This window comes from Oryctolagus cuniculus, chromosome 17, assembly GCF_051225735.1.
Source record: "Oryctolagus cuniculus isolate XC-2025 breed Fujian yellow rabbit chromosome 17, ASM5122573v1, whole genome shotgun sequence".
Taxonomy (NCBI): domain Eukaryota; kingdom Metazoa; phylum Chordata; class Mammalia; order Lagomorpha; family Leporidae; genus Oryctolagus; species Oryctolagus cuniculus.
Window position 1 is genome coordinate 36,016,947 of NC_142883.1, and position 21,702 is coordinate 36,038,648.

Sequence of the window (21,702 nt, forward strand, 5' to 3'; positions counted from 1 at the left end):
AAGGTGCAGACAGGGATCAGCTGACTACCAGTGTGACTTTGTGACCTTGGACAAGGCCCTGCCCTTATCTGGGGCTCAGCTTGTCATCTGCAAAATGAGGACCGAGCAGTGCTATCAGGTACCTTCTGGGCTCGAGTCTCTGATCTGTGAAAACCATAAAGTCGGCCCTGAGAAGCCGTCTCTGGTGCAGCCTGAGGCTGCCTGGCCTCTCCCGCTTCCAGGGGAGCCGCCCCAGTGCCAGTCCTGTTACACTTGCCTCCCGTCAACGACAGACTCTCCTTGAGCTGCCTCTCTGGCACCCCTCGGTTTCTTGATCCAGATCATGAAGATATATGTATTTTTTTCTCTGTCAAATTGAGAAGTCCACAGTAATTTGCTACTCAGGTCACATGGTTTCCTCAAGGTCACCGGCCCACCACAATTAGATTGCTGTTCCGATGACCTTCTAGGTGATGCCATCATGAGGTCACGGGCTGCTGGGGGTGAGGGGGAGACTGGCCTGGATGTTATCTGTAGTGAGTGGACTGCTGGCAGCTCCAGGGCCAGTGGCAGTAAGGGCGCCACCCTGGGGCCCAGCTCTCACTTCCAGACTATAGCAGAGTCCACAATGTCCCCAATTAGCCTGGGGGGGGGGGGCAGGCCCAAGGCCTTTCTGATAACCTGAGCTCCAGGAGCAGCCGCCATGGGGCCGGCTTATCTGGCCTCTCTTATCCCCACCCTTCCCCCACATACTCAAAGAGTTGCTCTGCCTGTGAGCAGATGAATAACCAGATTGTCCCGCAAGCTCAGCCCAATGTCCAGCCGACACCCACGACTTTCCCTGGCGGGAGAAGGCCACAGCTGTTCGTCCCCCACCAGAGAAGGGCCAGGCACTGACTGCGGGCTGCCTGCCGGGTCCCTGCCTGGGCGGGGGCCCCAGGCAGCAAGGTCTCTGCCCCAACCACGTGCCCTAGGGTGAATTCCTAGAGCTTCTGGGAGCCATCAGGGAGCCAGGCCACCGGCAGTGTGCATAGGCAGCCTGGTGGCCCCTTCCTCCCTGTCCCCTTAGACTGAACACTGCTCCAGCAGGGCAGCGGGGCCCATATGAGGCGCATCAGTGGCTCCAACTCAGCTGAAAGGGAAAAAGGGAGCCGTCGGTCCAGCGGCCCCCTCCCCGCCTGTGCCCAGGCCTCCCATGGGTCCCAGTGTGCCTTGCTCCAGCAGGGGCTTTCCCCTGCTGCAGTGCCAAGGTGGGAGGGACATCTTCTTAGCCTGCACAGCCTAGTGGAATTCAAGCCCCTTTCTCCCAGCAGCCCCAAGTGATACTGGGGAGGACTGGAGATGGAATCTGTGGTACCAGGGATGGGACAGGGGATCTGTGAAGGGGGCGGCAGCAGCCCCAGGAGCTACCCGGGCTCTGGCTAATAGGTTGGATGAGAGGTCCTGCTTGTCTGTGAACTTGACTTTTCTACAGCTATTCATTAAACTTCAGCCCAAAACACACCTGGCTCACTGGGTTTCCTTCAATCCTGCAAGGTCTACCGGGGTCTCTGGGAAGTGGAGGCAGGGAAGGGGGCACCAGGATTAGCACTAATCTTCCTGCTCAGCCTTCTTGCTCCCCAGCTCCTGTCCCATGTTGCTATTCATTCAGGTCCAGAATAGAGAGGAGGGGAGGAATAAAACCAGGAAGTCATCACCTGAGACTTCAGCCGAGTTTCATGCAACACCCACCTCCACCTGAGTGCCTTCCTATTTTCTGAGTTTGCAAACAGACACGGTTCCCATGTGCCCCGAAGATAAGGTCCAAGGCTTTGCCAAGCTCTCCTTCCCACCGCCACCTGCCAGCACGCATCAAGGGCTGAGCTGGCCTTGACTGCCACTCAGGATGCACTGGGTCTGCTAACAGGCAAGAAGCTTCAAGAAGGGACTTACATTGGGCCCCACCCAAATTTCGGAGCAAAATTTCCCCTTGCCATTCCTGCTCCTACCCCAGACTCCACGCTCAGCTGCACTTTTGGGGGTGGGGATGTGGAGAGCCAGGGCACGAGGTCAGGCCCACAGGACCCTGCTCAGCATCTGGTGAGGACCCTGGCCCCCAGCAACTCAGCGATGGACTCCAATTGCAGCGTGATTTATTGGACAAGACGTGCACTTTTCGACAGGGCCTCGGTCACCAGTTTCTTCCACTGAACAGTACAGAACCAGGGTAAAAGGGCTTAAAGATTCAAAAGACAAAGCCTTCCCGTGAGCTGATGGGGAGATGAAGGGGACACTTCTCCTTCCCGCCTCCTCCCCGAATACTCTGGGTCTCAGCTCACACCATGCTGGAGGGGCTGAGCGAGGGGAGCTGGGAGCAAACTGCGTGCCACAGCTCAGAGAGGGCTGGGGTGGAGCCTGACCACGCGGGGACTAAGCACCCAGCTGGAACCGACCACCCCCTCCCAAGCCAGGCCCCAAGATCTGGCCACGGTTCCAGGGCCCCCATGGGTATGGTTAGAAAATACAAAAGCGGATCCAATGCAGGACGTCAAGTGCAAATGGAGGAGGGGACTGACTGAGCATCTGCAGTCTCGCAGCCACAGGCCCCACTGATGGGCGGCAGAGGTCGGGGTGCGCCGAGGTGCTTTGGAGAAGGGGCTCTTCTTGATCCAGGAAGGATGGGTGGCTGACGTCACTAAGCTCGGGGAAATGATGACGACAGGAGCAGAGACTGCAGGGTCAAATCAGAGGGGGCCGTTCCCCTCCCTCGGGCAGGTGAGTGGCTGGCCGGTCTGAAGCAGGCTGCTGGGACCTACGGGAAGCCGGTGGGGAAGAGGCTGAGGGGCTGACTCTCATTGGTGGGGAGCGGAGATCGGTAGCCATCGAAGTTTCTCGGGATGCTGCCGCTGGTGGAACCTGAGCTGTTACTCAGAGTCTCGATGCTTCCCTCTCGCTGCAGTTCTGCAAGACAGAGGAGAAGGCCGGGCCAGGTCAGAGCAGGGACTGGGGGTGGGTGGGGCACAGGCTGGGTTAGCCGCCTGCCTGGAGGCCCCCCTTGCACCCTTCTGCAAGGTGATTCCCGCTGTGGTCCCCACGGAGGCCAGGCAGCAGCTCAGGTCATAGGGAGGTTCAGCCAGGGGCCAGAGAAAGTCCTTCGGCTGGCCAGCTCCAGAGTTAGAGCACAATCTTTCCTTCATCATGGGGGAGCCCTTTAGGCTGGAAGTACAGCCACCCTGACGATCTGCCTGGATGACACTGTGGTTCACGGGGCCTGTGCTGGCTGGCACCAGCACACGTAGACATGCCCAGCCGGTACCCCTACTCCCTCCCCCACCCCCACTCCACAGTGTCTGTCTCCTGTCCTGGATCTTCAGGAGGGACAGGTGGGCAGAAGCCAGGACACAGGAGCACTGCGCCTCCCAGCCTGATCTGCGCCCACCTCTCCTTTCCTGCCCCACCTGTCCCTGGCTTAGCTGCTCGTTCTCATCGGCTCTAGCTGCCTGCTGGCCAGGCTTTGGCTCCTATGCAGCACTTCCTCGAAGCATCCTGTTGTCCTTCGGGAAGCAATGCTTGCTCGGAGGGGTGCCTACTGCACTGGAGAGAGGGTCCCTGCTTGCCTGGAGTGCCTCACTCCTCCCCTTCCTCTCAGCCCCAAGCCTCAGGGGCCCCTGAGAAGGTCCATGTTCAGAGAGACCTGTAAAGCAGGGGGAAAGGTCTCCCCCATCAGCCTCCCCTTCCCTGGCCCCTGCACATCCAGGCTGCCACCTTGGACCCGACAACGTGACCCATCTCATTCAACCTCAGGCATCTTAATTGCCACAACATCTCTTTACCCGAGGCAGGTACTGGGGTAGATGAGTTGGGAATAGAATTTCCTGCTTGCTGAAGGCAAGGAAAGCAGCAATTATTTGCCGGCTTGCAGAAGCTGCCCAGGTCCTACCCGCTTTCAGTCCCTCACTGAGATGTAGCCACTCCCATGCCCCGGCAGTCTCTAGAAGCTTCCCCGAGCTGAGATGTGGTGACCTGCAGCCTACCCTTCTCCAAGGGATGCCTGCCTCTGCCTGGGGGGCTGGCCCCTCCACCTCAGGCAAAGGCCCGCACAGGGCCCCAAAGCAGGCATTTGGACCTGCAAGGTGTGCTCAGATGTCACGCCCAGCTGGTCTAGCTTTAGCACTTTCCCTCCAGCCTGCTGCTGCCCCCAGGCCCCTGTCACCACACACACGCAGCACAGCTTGCTCTGGTTAGGGAAGGAATGGGTCACGGCCTTTACTCCTGGGCCGCCATCACCAGCTGGGTGGGAACTACCCATGGACTCCTGCACCCTGCAGGCCACCCCGAAAGCACTGAGGCTGACAGAAGCAGCAGCCGCAGAGAGGCACGGGGAAAAGGAATGCACCTGCCACGGCTGGGGCCTGGACCCAGGCTGGATGGGCGTACTGGGAAGCCAGGTCCCCCGGGCACACTGGGGACGTAGGCTGAGAGCCCTGCTTCGGCCCTTGGTCTCCAAGAGATGCTGGCTGCCCTGGGGCCGTGACCCTGGCAAAGTCAAGAGTTATCGGGATTGGGACAGGGAACAGGCCAGGCAGGTGGCTGCTGGGTTGGATCTCTTCTTTCTTGCTCATTCTTCAGGGGCACCCTAGTTTGCGGGGTACAGACCATTGTGTCACCAGAGGGAGAGAACAGAAAAGCAAAGTGTAGGTCGTGGGAATGGTTCATGGAAGCTTCCGGCTCCACGAGCGCACCCTCCATTTCCTTCTTTCCCCACAGGCAAGCCAGGGAGTTTATGGGGGAATCTCCGAGGCCCCTGCCCTCGTGCACGGCCGTCCTGGCACTAGGGGGCGCTGACAGCAGGGCCAGGAGGGCAGGGGAGGCGCATGGCAGGAGCAAGGAAAGCAGAGGCTTCGTTAGGATCCACACACCAGGCCCAAGGAAGACAGCCCCAGATGAAGGAGCAGGAAAGGCCACGAGTTCAGGGGAGGGTCGCCCCTTTTCAGAGCTGAACAGCAGCCCCCCCCCTTGGTTATGACGCAAAAGCGGATACATCCATGCTGCCCAGGAAGCCGAGGGACCCAGAGTCGAGGACCAAGCATGGTACCCGCACCGCCCCTTGGTGCAGACCCCCCAGCGACACTGCCAGCAGCCCGGTCCGTCACGCGGCAGTGCGGGGACAGTTGCCGAAGGGGTTACAAGATGAACATGCAGTTCCCGGAGCCAGGGGCGGCCTAAGCCACCTTGTTCCAGTTTTCCCTCCGCCGACTGGCCCCAGCGAGAGGGAGGTGGGCAGCCTTCCCCCTCACCCCCACACCCCAGGGCACATGGGGCTCTGCTGAACTTACTTCCCCAGCAGCTGGCCACTGCCTCCACCCTGGTTCAGCCTGCACTGCCCACCCAGGCCTCTGACCTGCAACCCCCTCCCCACAGCCGCAGGAGTCAGTCTGCAGCGCTCATCCTGTTTGGACCCTGCTTAAAAACCTCCCCTGGATGCTCACAGCCCCCCAGTGTGACACACAGCCTTCCGGTCCCACCCACGGGTGTTAGCTGTCAGCCATGAGCTCTCCGGGCTGGGTGACACTCTGGGGCTGTGCTCAAGCTGCTTCTTCTGACTGACAGGCCCCTCCTGGGCTCTCTGGGCCCCACCGCACCCTCTCATCTCCCAAAGCTTAGCAAGAGGGCTCACTCCTTTGTGCACCCAGGCCCTCTAACACTAGCAAGTGCCAACCCCAACCAGGTCAAGAGCCGGGGGCAGGGGTGGCTGTGCCTTATCTCTGTGTCCCTATTGGCAATGACAGGGCCTGGAGATGGCTGAGATGACCGAGATGGCACAGAGAGTGGGACTAAGCCCTGGACAATCCTCTGGCTGCCCTTCCACACACCTTCCGCCATGCCTTTTCCCCGCTGAAGGCAGCACTGGGGTGTGTGGAGAGGTGGAGTCGGGGGGTGCACGCGGGTCCCCGGAGTCTCCCCGCTGCCCGCCCTGGGAGCACGGCGAAGGGAAAGGCGCAGCCTTACCTGCCTCCATCGCGAACGCACGCTTTGTTACTGTTGGGTTGCTCACGGGCGCTGGGCTGTTGGCATTGTTTTTTTTTTCCTTTTTTTTTCCCTTTTGAAAAGAAAAGCATTGAGGAATCTTTTTTGGAAAAGATATGGACAACGATGGAGAAGGACAGTGATCTTGGCAAGCAGGTGCAGGGGGTGGATGGAGGTGCGGGCAGAGGCTTCACACCAGGGTTGGGGGAGGCTTGCAGCAGGGACTCTGCAGTCGGGGACGGTGACATGCACATGTGGGGGGCTGGGCACAGGCCAGCCTGGGGGCTCCCCGAGACAGAATCGGCGTGACGGAGCCAAGACCCCCTTTGGCAAGGGGGCAGGGGAGAGGGGTCACACTGAGCAGGAGGAGCAGCTCCGGGAAGGGGACAGACGGGACCACGGCCCATGCAGCGCTGGATGGGACCCCATGCAGGTGGGCTGGCAGGAGGGGCACATGGCTGTCAGGCCGCCTCCGGACCTTCTGACTCAGGGGCCCAGCTCTGGCCCATATCCTCCTCCCCACTCCCAGGAGCCCCGGCCTGGGCAGTGCCTGGCAGTTGACATGGGCGTGTGTGGAGGATCCACCTCAAACCTGCCAGGGCCTGGCAGAGGGTGCTGGGGGCCTGTGGTGGGGGACGAGGGGAGCAGCCCAGCAAGTGCCCCGTGGAGCTCTGGCAGCTTCTGGCCAGGGTTTGAGGTGGCTATGGGAGCAGGGCAGGGGGTAAGGAACGGTGCCCAGGGATGCGGCTGGGCTCAGATGAAAGCCAGCCCTCCTGCGACCTCGTACTCTGCAGAGCTCCTGGGAGGGGGAGTGACCTCCCCATCCTACAGACAGGGAAGCCGAGGACTAAGAAGCCGCTAGCCCCGGGCCACGCGCTACCACAGAGAACTGCTGCTGGTGCAGGCTGACCTCCAGGCGACTGTCACTGGGCCTGGCCTCAGTGCCCACCACTGCCCTGAGGACTGTTACTGGAAGAAGGGGCTGCTGCCCACCACTGCCCCTCCCCGCCATGGCCAAGGATGGGCAGGCCACAGGGGCTGGGGGGACAAGACAGTGGCAGTGAGTAACAGGGAGGAGACTCAGCTCAGATGAAGCAAGCACAAGAGGGAGACAGACGGCTGCAGCCTCGTGCTGACCCCACTCTGTAGGGTGCCGGTCACAGGGTGCAGGGAAGTGGTTGGCCTGGTCAGGGAAGCCACCAGAGAGACACAGGGAGGGGCATGGTCGTTCTGTGCCCTGAGGCAGGGGCATGGCTGCCTGCCACCTGCCCAGCTCCCGAGCTGGACTGTGCAGAATAAGCCCTGCCCTTCGGCCCCCAGTGGGGTGCACAGACCGGCTCCTGGGACCTGTGGTGGGAGCTGGGCAGACTGGACGCAGGCCTCTTCTCACACTGCAGTCACTACTCAACATCACACCTCCAGCTCCCCCACTTCCTGGGCAGGGAGAGAAATGCCCAAGACACGGGGCCCAGATGAGACCCGGGGACCCTGGTAGACGTGAAGGCCATGATGGGCTTGTGCTGGAGCCTCTTTCAGCGAGTCGGAGACCCGGTAGGGGGGCAGCAGGGAGAGCCCAGGTCCAGGTCTGAGGGACTCCGAGGAGGCCGAGAGAGCCTGGCGAGGGCAGTGCCGTCTGCACTTGGGAAGGGGGTGCTGGGGCCCCTGGCACTTCCACAACCACAAAGGAGCAGCACGGACTGCCTCGCCCCTCTGGCTTCCTCCAGGCTCCAGCCAGCCAGCCTCGCTCCGTCCGCGAGCGCCAAGATGCTGCTCATGAAAGGGATTAGCAGAGCACTTTTATTGGGCCCTGGCTGCAGCCGTGCACCGGAGCCCCAAGCTAATCACCCACGCTGCCTGGTGGGAGTAGGATTAGACCTGGTGGGAGCAGGAGTCTGTCCCGGACCCACAGCCTCCACTTCTAGCAGCAAGAAGCAGGACGCTCCCCCTGGCCTTGAATGAAGCCTCAGAGGGCTCAGGCCGGTGGAGGCCACTCAGGGAAGCATTAGGAGCACAGGCCTGGGCCACCTGCTACCTGGGAGACTTGGGCAACCTCTGTGCCTCGGCTTCCTGACTGTGAGGATCGCAATGTCTGTTTCGTGGCCTGGCTGTAAGAATGACATTAAATAATGCATGTGGAGTGCATCACAGAGTGCTTCAAGCTTCCAGTCAGCAAATGTGAGTTACTATTATTGCTGCAATCGGATTAGTCATCATGATTATCCACAGGACTTCAGGGCACCTCTTGCACTCCCTCTCGGGCAGGTGTCTCTGCCACCCAGACCCCCACTGGAGCTTGGGAAGGAGTTCCTGCTTTTCATCAAGAAACGGCCCAGGAAGGAGGATGGCTGATACACGTGTACAGCTTCTCATTTCCCTCTCTGCAAAACCCCTCCTCCGAGATGGAAAATAAATTTCCAACCCTGTTGACATGCATTGATTTTTTTTCCCCCTCCTACACCTACCTCCCAGTTCTCCCATGTTAGCAGGGGCTGTGATTAAGACCCATGCCTGGGTTTGGCCTGGTGGCACCCCGGGGAGTGGATGGCCACAGGCACACAGCCTGTCCGCTGCCCAGTGCTGGGCTCAGGAAGTATTTGCCAGAACAGTCTCCTCAGCTCGGGTAGGAAGTCAGGTGTGTACATGTGCGGTCTCCTCCTTAGGAGCCTAGGGGTTTTCAGCATCTTTCCCCGATGGGATCTGTATGGTGACCACAGGGCCACAGGACTGCCATGACGTCAGCAAACTGGTCTCAATGGGGTCTGCCCCGGGCAAGCCGTTTTATCAGCAATGGATTTGCAAACAGGGCACAGGACCAGCTGCGCCGCACGCACGGGGAAGAGAGAAGCTGGGGACAGGGAGGCTTGAACACAATGTGTGGGGCTGGCCAGGGTTGGCAGCTTCCTGCTGCTGGAACCTGGAGCGATGGCACAGCTGCCAGTGGGGTGGTGACCCTGGCAGACACAGCCCAGGGCTGCTTTCCTTACCCAGTTCTGGGCCTGGAAGTGACCGCTTTTTCTCCAGAGTGTGGCCGAGGCGGCGGAGGCCTATTCAGAGAGACCCAGATGGAGTGGGCTAAGCTGGCCTCTAAAAGCCTGGTGACCCTGTCAGGACCACAGGTGGGGCAGGAGCCAGCCTCAGCCCCCAGGCACTTTGTAGAAGGTTCCAAGTGCAGCGGTATAAGAGGGCAGCCTATGGGGAGGCCTCGCTCTGCTCTGCACTCCGCACTCCCACCTGCGAGACTGCCTGGCTCCTCACAGCCGCTGGGTCTAGATGAGCACCCTGCTCAGCTTCAGAGCTCGCAGAGACGCCAACAGAGCCGGCTCCTCCGGGGGCCTCGCGAGGCAGGCGGGGGCTTCGTCTAGCAGGGGTCGGGCAGGCAGGCCCTTTTTTCCCTTCCCAGGCAGGCTCAAGGGAGGAAGGAGGGCGGCTTCTGGAAGCTGAGGCTCCCCCACATTCCGCTAACAGGAATCCTGGTCTGGGCTGTGGGAGACAGGGAGTGGAGGAGGCACAGGGCCTGCTCTCGCCTGTTCTTATCTCCGGGGCTTAACACCTATGTCTGAGCACAGACCCCGGCCAGCTGACGCCACCTACTCCTGGGTTCTCACCACGGAGGCAGCCTGGTGCTTCCGACAGCTCCTGCCAGCAGCCTGAGCAATGTGGCCCTGGGGCACCTGCTCCTCCCTGGCAGGAGTCTCTCATCCCACAGGGACCCTCCTTTCCCAGCTCCCATTGCTGAGCCCTCCCAGGTGTAGAGGTCATCCTAGAACAAGGCCCAGACCACATCTGTGGCCTAACCTGTCGGCCCCTCCCCACCAGCCGCCACTGTCAGCTCAAACACTGAAAGTAATGGCAGGTGCCCTGGGCTCGGGCGGCCTGGAGCCGCCTCCCTTGGCCCCTGGAGCTGCGTTCAAGTTCCCAGGAGCCTTCATGGGGCCTGGAGGGGAAGACCTGAGGCCCAGGAGACCTCAGATGCTGCTGCTGCTGAGGGTTGTAAGGCATGCGTGGGAGGGGCGAGGATGGAGGAGATGATGGAGGAGCCCTCTCTGTGCCTCAGCTTCCAGGGGCATACCTCCTCTCCTTCCCCTCCACACAAGGAAGGTTTGCAGGCTCCTGGAAGCCCTGCTCATGACCACAGCCCTGGTGGCATCAGCCCCAGGGAGTAGAGACTTAGAGGCAGGCAGGAACCCCGAGGCCCTGAGGGCCCAGCAGGGGCAGGGCAGAATCACCGGAGGTGTGCGTGTTGGAGTGCAGGAAAGGGAGAACAGAAGCAGGACCGAGTGGGAGAGAGGGGCCTCTCTTGACCAGACCTGTCCCTAAGGCATCCAGCCCCTCACAGCCCAGCCCTGGCTTCCCCATCACCGCCCTCGAACCAACCAAGAGTGACAATGGGGGTGAGGTCTCACTGGCTTTCCCCTGGGCCCTTCCCACGACAGCCAGGAGGCAGGGGAGGACTTGCACTAGAAAGGCCGCCACGCCCACTCCCAGGAAACCAAGTCCTGATTTTCAATAGGGCAGCAAGATCCTCCCTACCGCCCTGAGACCACCTTGACCAGTGGTCCCTGTCCAGTGACCCCCTGGGCGCTGCTGTAACTCCGGACCAAGGCAGAGCATGGCGCGCAGGGACGGCAGAGGCTGGGCCGAGCCGGCTCCATCGCCCCGCTCTGGAGGTGTCGGGCTCGCTTCCTGCTGGGCAGATGCAGGCGCGGGGCTCTGCTCCAGCCACTCCCCGGGTGTGTGAGGCTCCGGCAGGAAGGGACACGAAGGCGCTGCATGGCTCAGCCGCCGGTGTGCCTTCGGCAGGCTGAGGCCCCAGAGCAGCACGCAGTACCCAGGACCTCTTCTAGCTTCGGGTCCTTGCATAACTTAACCGCAGGTGGACTTGGGGTCCCACAGCACAGCGGGAGTGGCTTCTTCATGGGGGTGCTGATGAGGGGGTGGTGCATATGCACCCATCCTGCATGGCCAGGAAGAGCGGACGGGACAAGGGACCACTCTCGTGGAACCAGGTGATTGGCCGCTGGCCTTGACCTGCCTGGCTCCTCAAGTCCAGTGACAATGCCCGGAAAACGCCACCCCAGCTCCCAGGCAGGCAGGGGTCTCCCCAAGCTGCGCTCCTGCGCTGAGTTAGCAGACGGGCCTGCAGACCACAGGGGCCACGCCGTTCTTTGAATGCCGCTGACTCTCGGGGCCAGAGCCACATCTGGTTCTCATTCAAGTGTCCAAATGTAATTAAATTCTCGACGACGCAGCGGAAGAGTTTGGTAAGATGTGGCTTTCCCCCTTTTCCATCAAGGTTAAGAAACCGCAGCCTCTCATTCCACCAGCAGATCCGCTCCTCCTGCCATTGCCTCTCCCAGTCCCAGGCCAAGGCCCTCGCTCTTATCTCTTCTACCCTGAGCCGGCACGGGCGGCGCACACCCCACGCCCTACTGCTCCCCAAACCCACCCGAGAGGGTTAACGGCCGAGCCCGTTGTGGGTGTACTCGGAGTGGGGCGGAGTTGGGGAAGGGCCAGTGTCCCCACTCTTTCTCACAGGGCCTGTACCCAGACTCACCTCACTGACATACCAGTGCCCCTCCGAGATAAGGAGGCATCCCATAATACCCTGCAAGGGGACCCCTCTCAGTGGCTCCTCACTGCAGGAAAGGCTTGAGGGCTGCGATCCTGGAGCCTTTGGGGGTGAGAAGCCTCCTGGGCCCAGTCCTACCTCCCAGGTCACAGAGCACCCCACCCCCGCGGCCTCGGGACTACCAGGAGAGGACGAATCGGCCTCAGGGCCAGGGCCAGGGCCGGCATCTGAGTCTGCCAAGGCCTCCCTCAACCGGGTCTCACAGGCCTGCCTGGGCTCTGAGTGCTGATGGGACAGCAGAGTCCCCAGGCAGACCTGTGTGTGTGTGGTGGCGAAGCGAGGGGTGGAGTGGGGTGTCCCGTTCAACAGAAGTGAGACTTCGCTGAGCCAGGCCTGGGCAAGCAGCATGGTGCCTGGATGGCTGCCTGCCCAGCCTGCCTCCCACCTGGGCACCTCCAGTTGCTGGCTTCTTGTTACTCAGTGCCTTATAGCTTCCACGGAGGTGGGCTCCGTTCTACTCCTCCATCCTTGTGCAGGCTTTAAGGGAGAGTCTCTCAGTAAGTGGGGGCCCGGTTCCTTCCAAAACAAACGGCTCTGCGCGTTAAGGATCTACTGTGGGTGTGGATGCTGCCTGGAGACAAAGAGGGGACGGGAGAACCTTCTGGATTAACTAGAGCTGGGCGGAGGTCTCTTTACGACGTTCTGCTATGTGGGAGTCCAAATCACTTTTCACAAACCTCCCAGAGATCCAAACTGCGAGCAGGCGCACAGGGCATCTGGGTGCCAGAGAATGCAACAGGCGGAGCATGCACACGAGTCAGTCGGAACCAACCAGCTCCAGTGTCACCGGGCTGGCTCCAGATAGGAACTGCTGTTTCGTGTCTGTTTCCAGATGGGAAGCCTGACCTTAGTAATGGGCTTTACCTTCCCGGTGGTGTTTAGGGTGAGGCCCACGTGTCTGGCAGCCTTTCTGTCTGTGCTGATTTGGGTCTGGTTGTCCTGGGCCAAGCCTAGCAAAGGCAATGGCATCGGGCAGGATTTCTGTGGTTCCCACTGGGGTCCCAGCCGGTGCCCTCAAGCCCCCCCGTTGAAGCCGGGATTCCGACCCCAGTTCCTGGCCTCGGTGCCGCCTGTCCAGATGAGAGCGCCCGGGCCGATGCCAGGTTTGCCTGTGTGCTGTGCTCCCAGACTGGCTGCTGGTGCCGGGGCTCTATTCATTATTCAATTCAGCCGGCTCAGGCGAGCCTCTCCATTTGCTCCTCCAGGAGGAATAACAAATCTAGAAATGCAATTCCACTTTGCTGTATTAAGATATTGATTTGCCTGTCGAGGAGAAGTGCATTTGTTCTGTCAGCCCTCCCGTGGGTAGGAAGGGGTTAACCAAATGTTTATCACAAGGCTGGCTTCAGAGTTGAAAGTAATGTGATCAGTAATGAATTTTGTGTTACATTAGGTTGTATAAATGGACAGACAAGCGCAGACAACAAGTGGCCAGGAGTCGGGGCTAATCTAATGATGTAAAAATAGAGACAGCACCAATTATACTAGGGGCCAGCTCCAGGCTCCTGCAGGGACTGCAAATGAATAGGTACAAATCAAATTACTCACTAATAGACGCACTACAAGAGGGGCAGTCAATGGTAAATGCATTAGAGCCTAGTGACCTCTCTGCTCTGCACAGCAGAGTCCGAAAATTTGAGTTCCATCTTCAAAGTGGGGGGCGGGGAGCCTCGTTCTCAAAGAGACTCTTGTTGGGTGAAGGGCAGCACCGACTCCCCATCCCAACCAGTCCCCTGCCAATAGGGACCTCCTGGCTGTCACGCCAGGGCCTCCTGGAGCTGGAGCACCTGGTGCTGGGAGGGCACCCTCGTGGGGAACAGGACAGCGGGACAAAGCCTCCGAGCAGGCAGAGACAGGAGGGGACACCCGAACACTTCGCAGCCCTGGTCTCTCAGGAGGGATGGCCTTTCCTGCCCTGGCCAGGGCTGCGGCTGCATTGAAAATAAAGTATTTCCTTACAGAGGCTCACAGCACGGACCTCTGAGGGAGCAGAAAGAGCTGAGCTGAGACCGAGGAGAGAGGATGCCAGAATCTGGTCTGACCGAGAGCTCTGCGGGGGGTGTTCCTTGCCGGTCTGGTCCAAGGCACGCACATCCAGGGGGTTACAGATTCCTGGGGCCCCAGAGGCCTCCTGCTGCCCTCCCCGCCTGCCGCTCGGGCCAGCCCACAGCGCCTGTGTCCTGCCGGCCAGGGCAGCCTTAGGGAGCAGGTGGAAGGGCAGCGAGGCCCTTGGGCGGCCCCTCAGGTTTTCTTGCTCCTCTTGGGTCCCAGGGCTTTGGAATCTGGGCCTGATTTCCAAGCTGTGTGGCAGCGTGGCTACGCTTCTGAGGCGAGGATCACGGAAACGGGCTCAAATGCATTAACTGTGCGCTCTGTTTCTGCTCCCAGTGGCTCGGGGATGAATAAAGCATGAAACCCAAGACGCGCTGAGCCTTCCAAGGGCCCAGGCCACGCTCAGATGGAGGCGGGGCCTGGGGAAGGCTTGGGCCACCCCCCCCCGACCCACCCCCAAGGCCAGCACCAAGCAGTCACACACATCAAAGGGGTGACGGCTCGCCGGTCCTGGAGATGCCAGTAAAATGAGCACAGGGGACATGGGATGGAAAATCAGCCAGAACAACTGAAGCGGCTGGATGGCGGGTTCTCCCAAACTCAATTACGCACACGGAGGGGTGGAGCTGCTCCGAGCAATACCCGAGCAGGGGCGTCGGGGCTGCTGGGGTGGCCTGGTGCTGGGGGTTCTGCCAGCCAGTGTCAAAATGTCTGATGTGGTAGGGCTGCAGGCTCCTGGGGGAGGAGTGGGGAAGGAACAGGAGTGGGCAGGAAGACAGCTCCAAGTCGGAGGGTGGGCAGTTGCTGCTGGTGTGGGTGCCCCCCGACTCGCCTGGCTCAGACAGTGCTGCCTCTCACTCAAGTGTCAGGGAGGGTCACGGCTGGCCTCCTCTCTTGCCAGCCATCAGCCCTGGGGGTGCTCTGCCTACCCCATGCCGTCTTCTGAGCAGGCAGAGGCCGAGTTTGGGAAAGGTGCACATTTAACCACCCACGACTGTGCTCCACTGGGTTCAGCTCTCACACCGCCCAGAGAGGTCGGTGGTTAAAGGTGAATTCTCTGGCGGGGAGGAGGCACAGAGAAATCCTCCCTTCGGTTAACCATTTACCTATGTTATCCCTCCAGAGAGGGGTCCCAGGCAGCAGCTGCTCCCACCCTCTGTCCTGGATACACCCTTTTCACAGGAACCCTGCTTCCATGTTGGGCCGGCACCTGGACAGGGGACTCTGAGGGGTCCCCAAGGGGGTCACAGAGCCGTTTTCTTCTTGGTGGCAGAATCGGCGTGCCTTAGTCAGAATGTCAAAAGCAGACCTTGGGCAATGCACACAGAAGTTTCTCAGTCCACACTGTCCCTTATAGCCCTGCCTCTGGCTGGGCTTCTGGGAGCCTCGGGGGACAAGAGGGAGGGTGGAGCACAGAGAGGAGAATCTACCTGGAATCGGATTTGAGATCTGGCCAGAACCTGACAAGTGTGTCTTTGGAGCACAATAAATATTCCCATTGTTTTGGCTGCCTTTCATTTACCTCTCAGAGGCCACAAAAACCCAACCAGTCATTCAACAGACATTAACTGAGGCCCAGCTTGGCTCCCATCCAGGGAGGCGGCGAGTGGCTAAAGGTGACAAAGATGCATCAGACTCAGCTCATGGAAACAGAGCTGGATCAAGACCCGCTCACGGAACTGGGCGCCAGGGAGGGACTGGAGGCACTGCTGGAGCTGGCTCTTCTTGCAGTGACATTTAGAAGGGATGGGCCATCACCAGTCAACAGAATGGCAACCCACGTGGGTTGCCCGGGGCCAAGTGTTCCATAAAGCGGTGGCAGGGACAGTCAGAGAGGGCGCACGAACATATGGCTACGCCATCAGGAAAAGCATTACAGAGCGGGTCGGGTCTGAGCGTGGCCTAAAACAGATGAGTGGGCAGAGGAGGAGGGCAGCAGCCACATCAGGGCCCTCAGAGCCAGGGATGTGTGCACCCAGACTGGGGAGTAGCGGGGCGCGGGTCCTCCAGATGTGCCATGCTGCAGCAAGGAGCCTGCGGCGAATGCAGGCCCTGGGCACTGCTGATATCAGAGCAGGCCCTGAGAAGGACAGGCAGGGGCACCTTTCTGGGGATCCCCCGATCTAGAGAACAGGCAGGGGCACCTCCCTAGGTGAGGCAGGCAGGATCTTAAAGCTGGGGACTCAACCTGGATACCTTCTCTTTCTCTCTCTCTCTCTCTCTCTCTCTCTCTCTCTCTCTCTCTCTCTCTCTCTTTTAAGGGAAAGGGTTTATTGGGGGAAACCCAACAGACTAGAGGGAAGGGGTGAAGAAGGAAAAGAGGGAGAAGGAGAGCATGAGTGTAAGTGTGAGCGAGAGCAAGAGAGAGATCAAGAGATGGAGACAGCTGGCGCCATGGCTCACTAGGCTAATCCTCTGCCTGCGGCGCCGGCACACCAGGTTCTAGTCCCGGTCGAGGAGCCGGATTCTGTCCTGGTTGCCCCTCTTCCAGGCCAGCTCTCTGCTGTGGCCAGGGAGTGCAGTGGAGGATGTCCCAAGTGTTTGGGCCCTGCACCCCATGGGAGACCAGGAGAAGCACCTGGCTCCTGGCTTCGGATCAGTGTGGTGCGCCAGCCGCGGCGGCCATTGGAGGGTGAACCAACGGCAAAGGAAGACCTTTCTCTCTGTCTCTCTGTCTCTCTCCCTCACTGTCCACTCTGCCTGTCAAAAAAAAAAAAAAAAAAAAGAGAGAGAGAGAGAGAGAGAGATGGAGACAAAGAAAGCCATGTGTTCAGGAACAGGTCCTTTTAAAACTCTGCAGGGGGGTGGGGCAGGCAGGGAAGTAGGAGCAGCAAATCAGCAAATCCCATTAGGATGGGTGTGGGGCTGACACCAATGGTTGGGCCATGTGGCCACCTGGCTCTGGATACCTTAACTCAATACCACTCCTTTCAGCTACAATCTCACTTCAAGTCCCTCAATTCCTTCTCTTTACTCTGGAAGGGAGACTGTCTGTCCACCTGGCCTCGTGTGATGGAGAGAGGACACTGATGTGCTGAGTGGAGTCAGAAGCCCAGAGGGCCTTCGGGGTGGCCAGGACCAGGGACATGACACAAAGCACTTGGTGCAGTGGCTCAGTGCCCAGGCCACATCTGGGGCAGGAGGAAACACGTTCTACACTTCCTGGTGGCCCCGTGCCCACAGTAGGAGAAGAAGGCAGGGAGCCACAGAGGGAAAGGTGCTTGCCAGGGCCACAAGCCCACATCCTGAGGAGGGCTTCTAAATCCCACCGAAGAGGAAAAGCAAACATCCCTGTAGCAGGAGCCGGGTGCTGGGAACTGACCAGACTCTAGGCTTGGCCTTTTCCCACAGTGGGTAACAGCTAGGGCCAGGTGATGTGACACTGAACTGAGACACCAACAATGCCACCCCAGCTGCAGCCTCCCACTCAAAGACCTGCTGGTGGGCCTGGGCCCTGGATCTGGGGGTCCTAGGCCCTCTGCGTGCTCACTTTCTTCTCCCCGCCTCAGCAATGAGGGCATCTGGGATTGGGGAGCTGCCAGTTCTGTCTTCAATCATGGCAAGACTAGCCCTGTGCATAGGGGAGCAACCCGGACCTCTCCTTGGTGCAGCTCTGTTAGGGGGGCCCAGGGGTAAGCTGAAGACGGCAGCCAGAGAGCAACAGACTCATGGGTCAGTACTACTGCCTCCTCAGGGCAGGGGTTAAGTCTTACTTCCTCTTCTCCAGCCTGGCCTGGGGCAGCGAGCAGATGCCTTCAAGGAGCACGGGGGGCCACTTAGGTGGTCGCTGAGGGAAGACACCCACAGGGTTTTTTCCATGGGGGAGAAAGAATCCAGGGCCCATTCAGGCAAAGCAGAGGGAAGGCCCCAGGTGCCCGGCTAAGTTGGCTGGCAGTGTTCGCCCAGGAACCTGGAATTGCTGGGAGAGGGGCAAATCCAGGAGCAGCTGGCAATCAGGGAGAGCACCCAGAGACCCCAGCATTCCGGGCGAGAGGGTCCAGCCATGCCAGACAGAGAGAGTGAGAAAGTCCAACGAGACGCATCACCCACTCCCATCTCAGGAAGGGGGAATGGGACCTGGGAAGTCAGAGAGGTGAGAACTGACACTGGGCATCGTGAAGAGCACAGGCATTCTGACTGGCAGGTGGCTCCAAGATCCTGCCAGAGTGTCTGGGGTGAAGATCATTTCCACTCACAGGGAGACAGTGGGAAGAGGAGGAGAGAAGACCCCGCAGCAAGAACAAAGCTGCATGGGGGTTTGGTACGGCGGCAGCTCGGCCCGCATCACCTCTGGGTGAGCACACATGGAAACGGGGTGTTGGCCCAGGACCCACCGAGCAGGCTCCCACTTCACTGAGAATCAGATCACTCAGGGCTGGGAAAGGGCACTCGTGGGCCGGCGCTGCCAGTCCCTCCTGTCACCAGGGTGCACGTGCGTGGGGTAGAGTCCCCCATCCGGGCTGCAGACGTTTCATTTGTGGGCTGGGGAAATCCTAATGGCTCCATCTTCCAAAACGTCTACCAAGTCCAGCAAAATCAACACTGACAATTCAGTGACCTGTCCTGAAGATGGGCTTGACCAGTGGGCAGTGAGGTCTAAGAGATAACAGCTCATTCACCGCCCTTGTGCCTGCAGTTGCAGTCACTGGATCATGCAGCACCTTGCAATGCAAGGGGGCTGACATGGCCCCTGCTGACAACGCAGGGGGTGTTCTAGCCCTGAGCAGCGGGACGGGCAGGAATCCTAAGGCCTACCCCAAAGGCTGAACCTGGAGGTAGCACAGGCGGTCAGCAGCAGGGTTATCTGGCTTAGCGTGCACCTCTGATCTCCTTGGTCATCATGGCTCACATCTACCATGATCTTACTTCCCACAGCCCCGTAATGAGAGATGCTATTAACACATACACGTGAACGCACACACGAGATACAAATAGTGCTTTGAGGTCACCTTTTGCAAAACATAGGCAATCCACAGATATTTGGTATTAACTTACTGAAACCTCACTGCAGCCACTTAGAAACTGTGTAATGCTCAGAGTGGGCCTTTTCTGGTACAAAGGGAAAAAGGCACCGCTTTCTAGAACTAAAAGCAGCTTCTGATGGAAGTCTTTAGAACAGCTTTTGCTGAAAATAACCAGAGTCTTGTCTGCTGAGTAATTAACACACAAACAGGAGAACGGAGAGGGTTTAGCAGAACGAGCTAGGGCACGAGTTTTCAAACTGCAGATCACCACTCAATCTAGTGAGTTATGACTGCATGTTTAAGAAATGAAATAAAATGGAACATTCTAGAACGTCTTGCCCGGTATTGTTTTGGGAAGATCTGTGTATCTGGGTGAGCTGAGCGAGCACGTATAATGAAATTTATGAGCAAAGTTAACAGCCAAAGAGGCTGCTTCCTGCAGAGCCGGGTGAAGCATAGGTTAGACAGAGAACCGGGGCCTGTAGGGGAGGCCTGTGTTTTTGATACTTATTGTGGGAGAAAGCGAAAAAGGAAGACAAGGTTTAACCAAAGAGTGACTGAAGAGTTAAAATCTAAAGAGAAGAAGTACTTACAGGGTACCCAGGTGTTTCTCACATCCGCCCCCCCCCCCTTTGGTATTGTTAGAGCTTTACCTAGCCACAAAACAACTGGAAGAAGTCAATGTTGTGTTTACTTAAAACATTCTATTTTTCTAGAAAAGGCAATATTGAAAGGAATGTCTGCTAAGCAGGAATTAGTGAAGTTATTCTGGGGGGGAGATGGAGAGGAGTGGGCTCTGGGAGACAACATTCCATGCAAAAGGAAAAAGTATGTGCAGAGGCCTGGCGGGCAGAGTGCGCGTGGGCTCAGGGACCCTCAGGGAGCACGCTGGAGCTGGCACAGGGCAGCCGGAGAGGAAGATGGAGGGAGGGCTGGGTGCACACTGAGATGGGGTGAAGCCGGGAGGAGGGGAAGGTGGAGATCTGTTCTCAGTTTTGTGGGCAGGTCAGCAGGTAACTGGGCAGCGCGTTCCAGAGACAGGAGACAAAGCCAGTCTGCACATTATTTGGAAGTTGTCAGTTCGGGGGTAGAAACTGAAGCCATGGAGACAGAGATCACCAGGCACTGAGGGACACAGAAGAGACAAGACAGGGCCTTCAGTAAGACTATGGAGGACGGAGCAGGGAAACCCAGGACGGGGATGGAGAAGAAAAGCCACGGGGGTTGGCAAAACAGGCCCTCGGGGAGAGCACTTCCAGAAGGCAGCAGCGGCAAGCAGGGCCAGTGCTGGGGCAGACCCGACGGCCGGGGCCCACGGCCGGGAGGACAGCTGTGGACAGCTGGGGTCGGGTGGCTCCTCTGTGGCAGGAGGAGAGGGGCTGTGGCCAGCATCCTGGCGGCAGGGAGGGGAGAGACGCCTGCACTGACGACCCCCACTTCCTCTCTGACAGTGAGAGGGGGCTCAAGGAGCATCCACAGAGAAGGAAAGGGCCTGGCTCCCAGACGAGGGACCGAGCGCAGCACCGTCCTAAATAAACAGCGGGGACAGGAAAAAGCATCGAAAGTAAACTCTTGGTGGGTCACAGAAGTGGGCAATCTGTAAGAAAACAGGCCAGAAGTACACAGGACTGCGGCACATTCAGTGAAGAGCTGCGGCCTCCCTGCCTGCTGTGCTGCACCCGGGCCAGGCAGGCGGCTGCAAGCGAGAGCGGTGGAAGAGGACACAGCGAAACGCATGGCGGGGCTCAAGCAGGCTGCAGACCACAACCGTGTCACAACCGTGTCACCACCGTGAACAAGCTGTGAGCGTCCCTTGGCCGCGCAGCTGCAAGGGCAGAGTGGGACTGACCCCCAAGTGCACGAAGCAGCGGAAGGGCAGCGGGAGTGAGGGGCGTTGAGAGCATTAGTGAGAGGGCGATGCAGCTAGCGACGCCAGAGCTGGGCCTGCCGTCACACGTGTGACCTCACGAGTCGCCTGGATCTGCAGCCTCCGTGGAGGCCTGAACTAGCACCCGCCTGACAGGTCAATCAGGTTTAAAAATAGACCTTGAACTCCAGTTCCTGTTAGGGTATGGACCCTGACTGAGGAGGGCTGGGTGTGGCCTGAGACTCTGCATTCTCGTCAGCTCCTAGGGAATGGTGACGCTGTGGCCTGCAGACACCCCTTCTTCTTCTTTTTCTTAAATAAACTTACTTTTTAATTGACAAATAAAAATTGTACTTATTCATCACATACAACCTGAAGTTCTGAAATAACTACACATTACAGAATGGCCAAATCAAACTAACATCGTATTACCTCCCGTAGCAGGTTTTCGTGGTGAGAATACTTAAAACATACTCTCCAGGCCATGCTCAAGGACATAACATCTTCACCATGCGGGATGACAGGTCTTGGGGACCCGATCCCTTGACGTGAACTTTCACATCCCTGGACCACGGGCTCGTCAACGTCCCCACCACCCTGGCCACCTGGGACCTTTTAAAAGATTTTCATGCTTTTTATAAAACGATTATTTGAAAGGCAGAGTGTGAGACAAAGAGCGTGAGGGAGAGGTTTATCTTTCATCCACAGGTTCACTTCCAAGTGGCTGAAACTCCATCCAGGCCTCCCACGTGCATGGCAGGGGACCATGTCTTTGAACCATCACTGCTGCCTCCCAGGGTGCATATCAGCAGGGAGCTGGATGGGAAGTGAAACTGGGACTCAAAACTAAGCCCTCTGATATTATGGGATGCGGCTGTCCCAAGTGGTATCTCAGCCTCTGCGCTGCACAGCTGCCACTGAGCTGCGCTTGGGGAGAATCCCTCGTCCCACGGTGCAGCCTGCGACGGGACGCCAGAGCCCGCACATTTCCAGGAAGTCTGCCAGCCGACTACACATCCTGCCAACAGCCTGAAACTCACGCTCACCATTTTTACTCTTCGGAAGTCCACAAAGCAGGGCTTCCCTGCATTCCTTTGGAGAACCGGTTGTTAAATATTTACCAACACTGCTGCCAGCTCAACCTTGGTAACAGTGAGGTGTGCTGTATCATGTGCTTCCGGGTCAGGGGTCACGAGAGCAAGTTT

The 21,702-nt window shown here is 58.9% G+C and overlaps 1 protein-coding gene across 20 annotated transcripts in view; it reads right to left on the minus strand.

Moving 5' to 3' along the window:
- Positions 1-2,094: 2,094 nt before the first annotated feature.
- BCAS3 (BCAS3 microtubule associated cell migration factor) overlaps positions 2,095-21,702 on the minus strand; it is a 611,182-nt gene continuing 591,574 nt past the window's right edge. For 12 of the 20 annotated variants that reach the window (XM_070061000.2, XM_051824721.3, XM_089317312.1 and 9 more), the window contains one exon: positions 2,095-2,919. In XM_070061000.2, the coding sequence (XP_069917101.1) occupies positions 2,771-2,919 (149 nt within the window). In that variant the 3' untranslated portion in view covers positions 2,095-2,770. Of the gene's footprint in view, positions 2,920-5,967; positions 6,059-21,702 lie in introns of all 20 variants that reach the window. The other 8 variants (XM_070060998.2, XM_089317313.1, XM_070061002.2 and 5 more) reach the window with 1 other exon arrangement.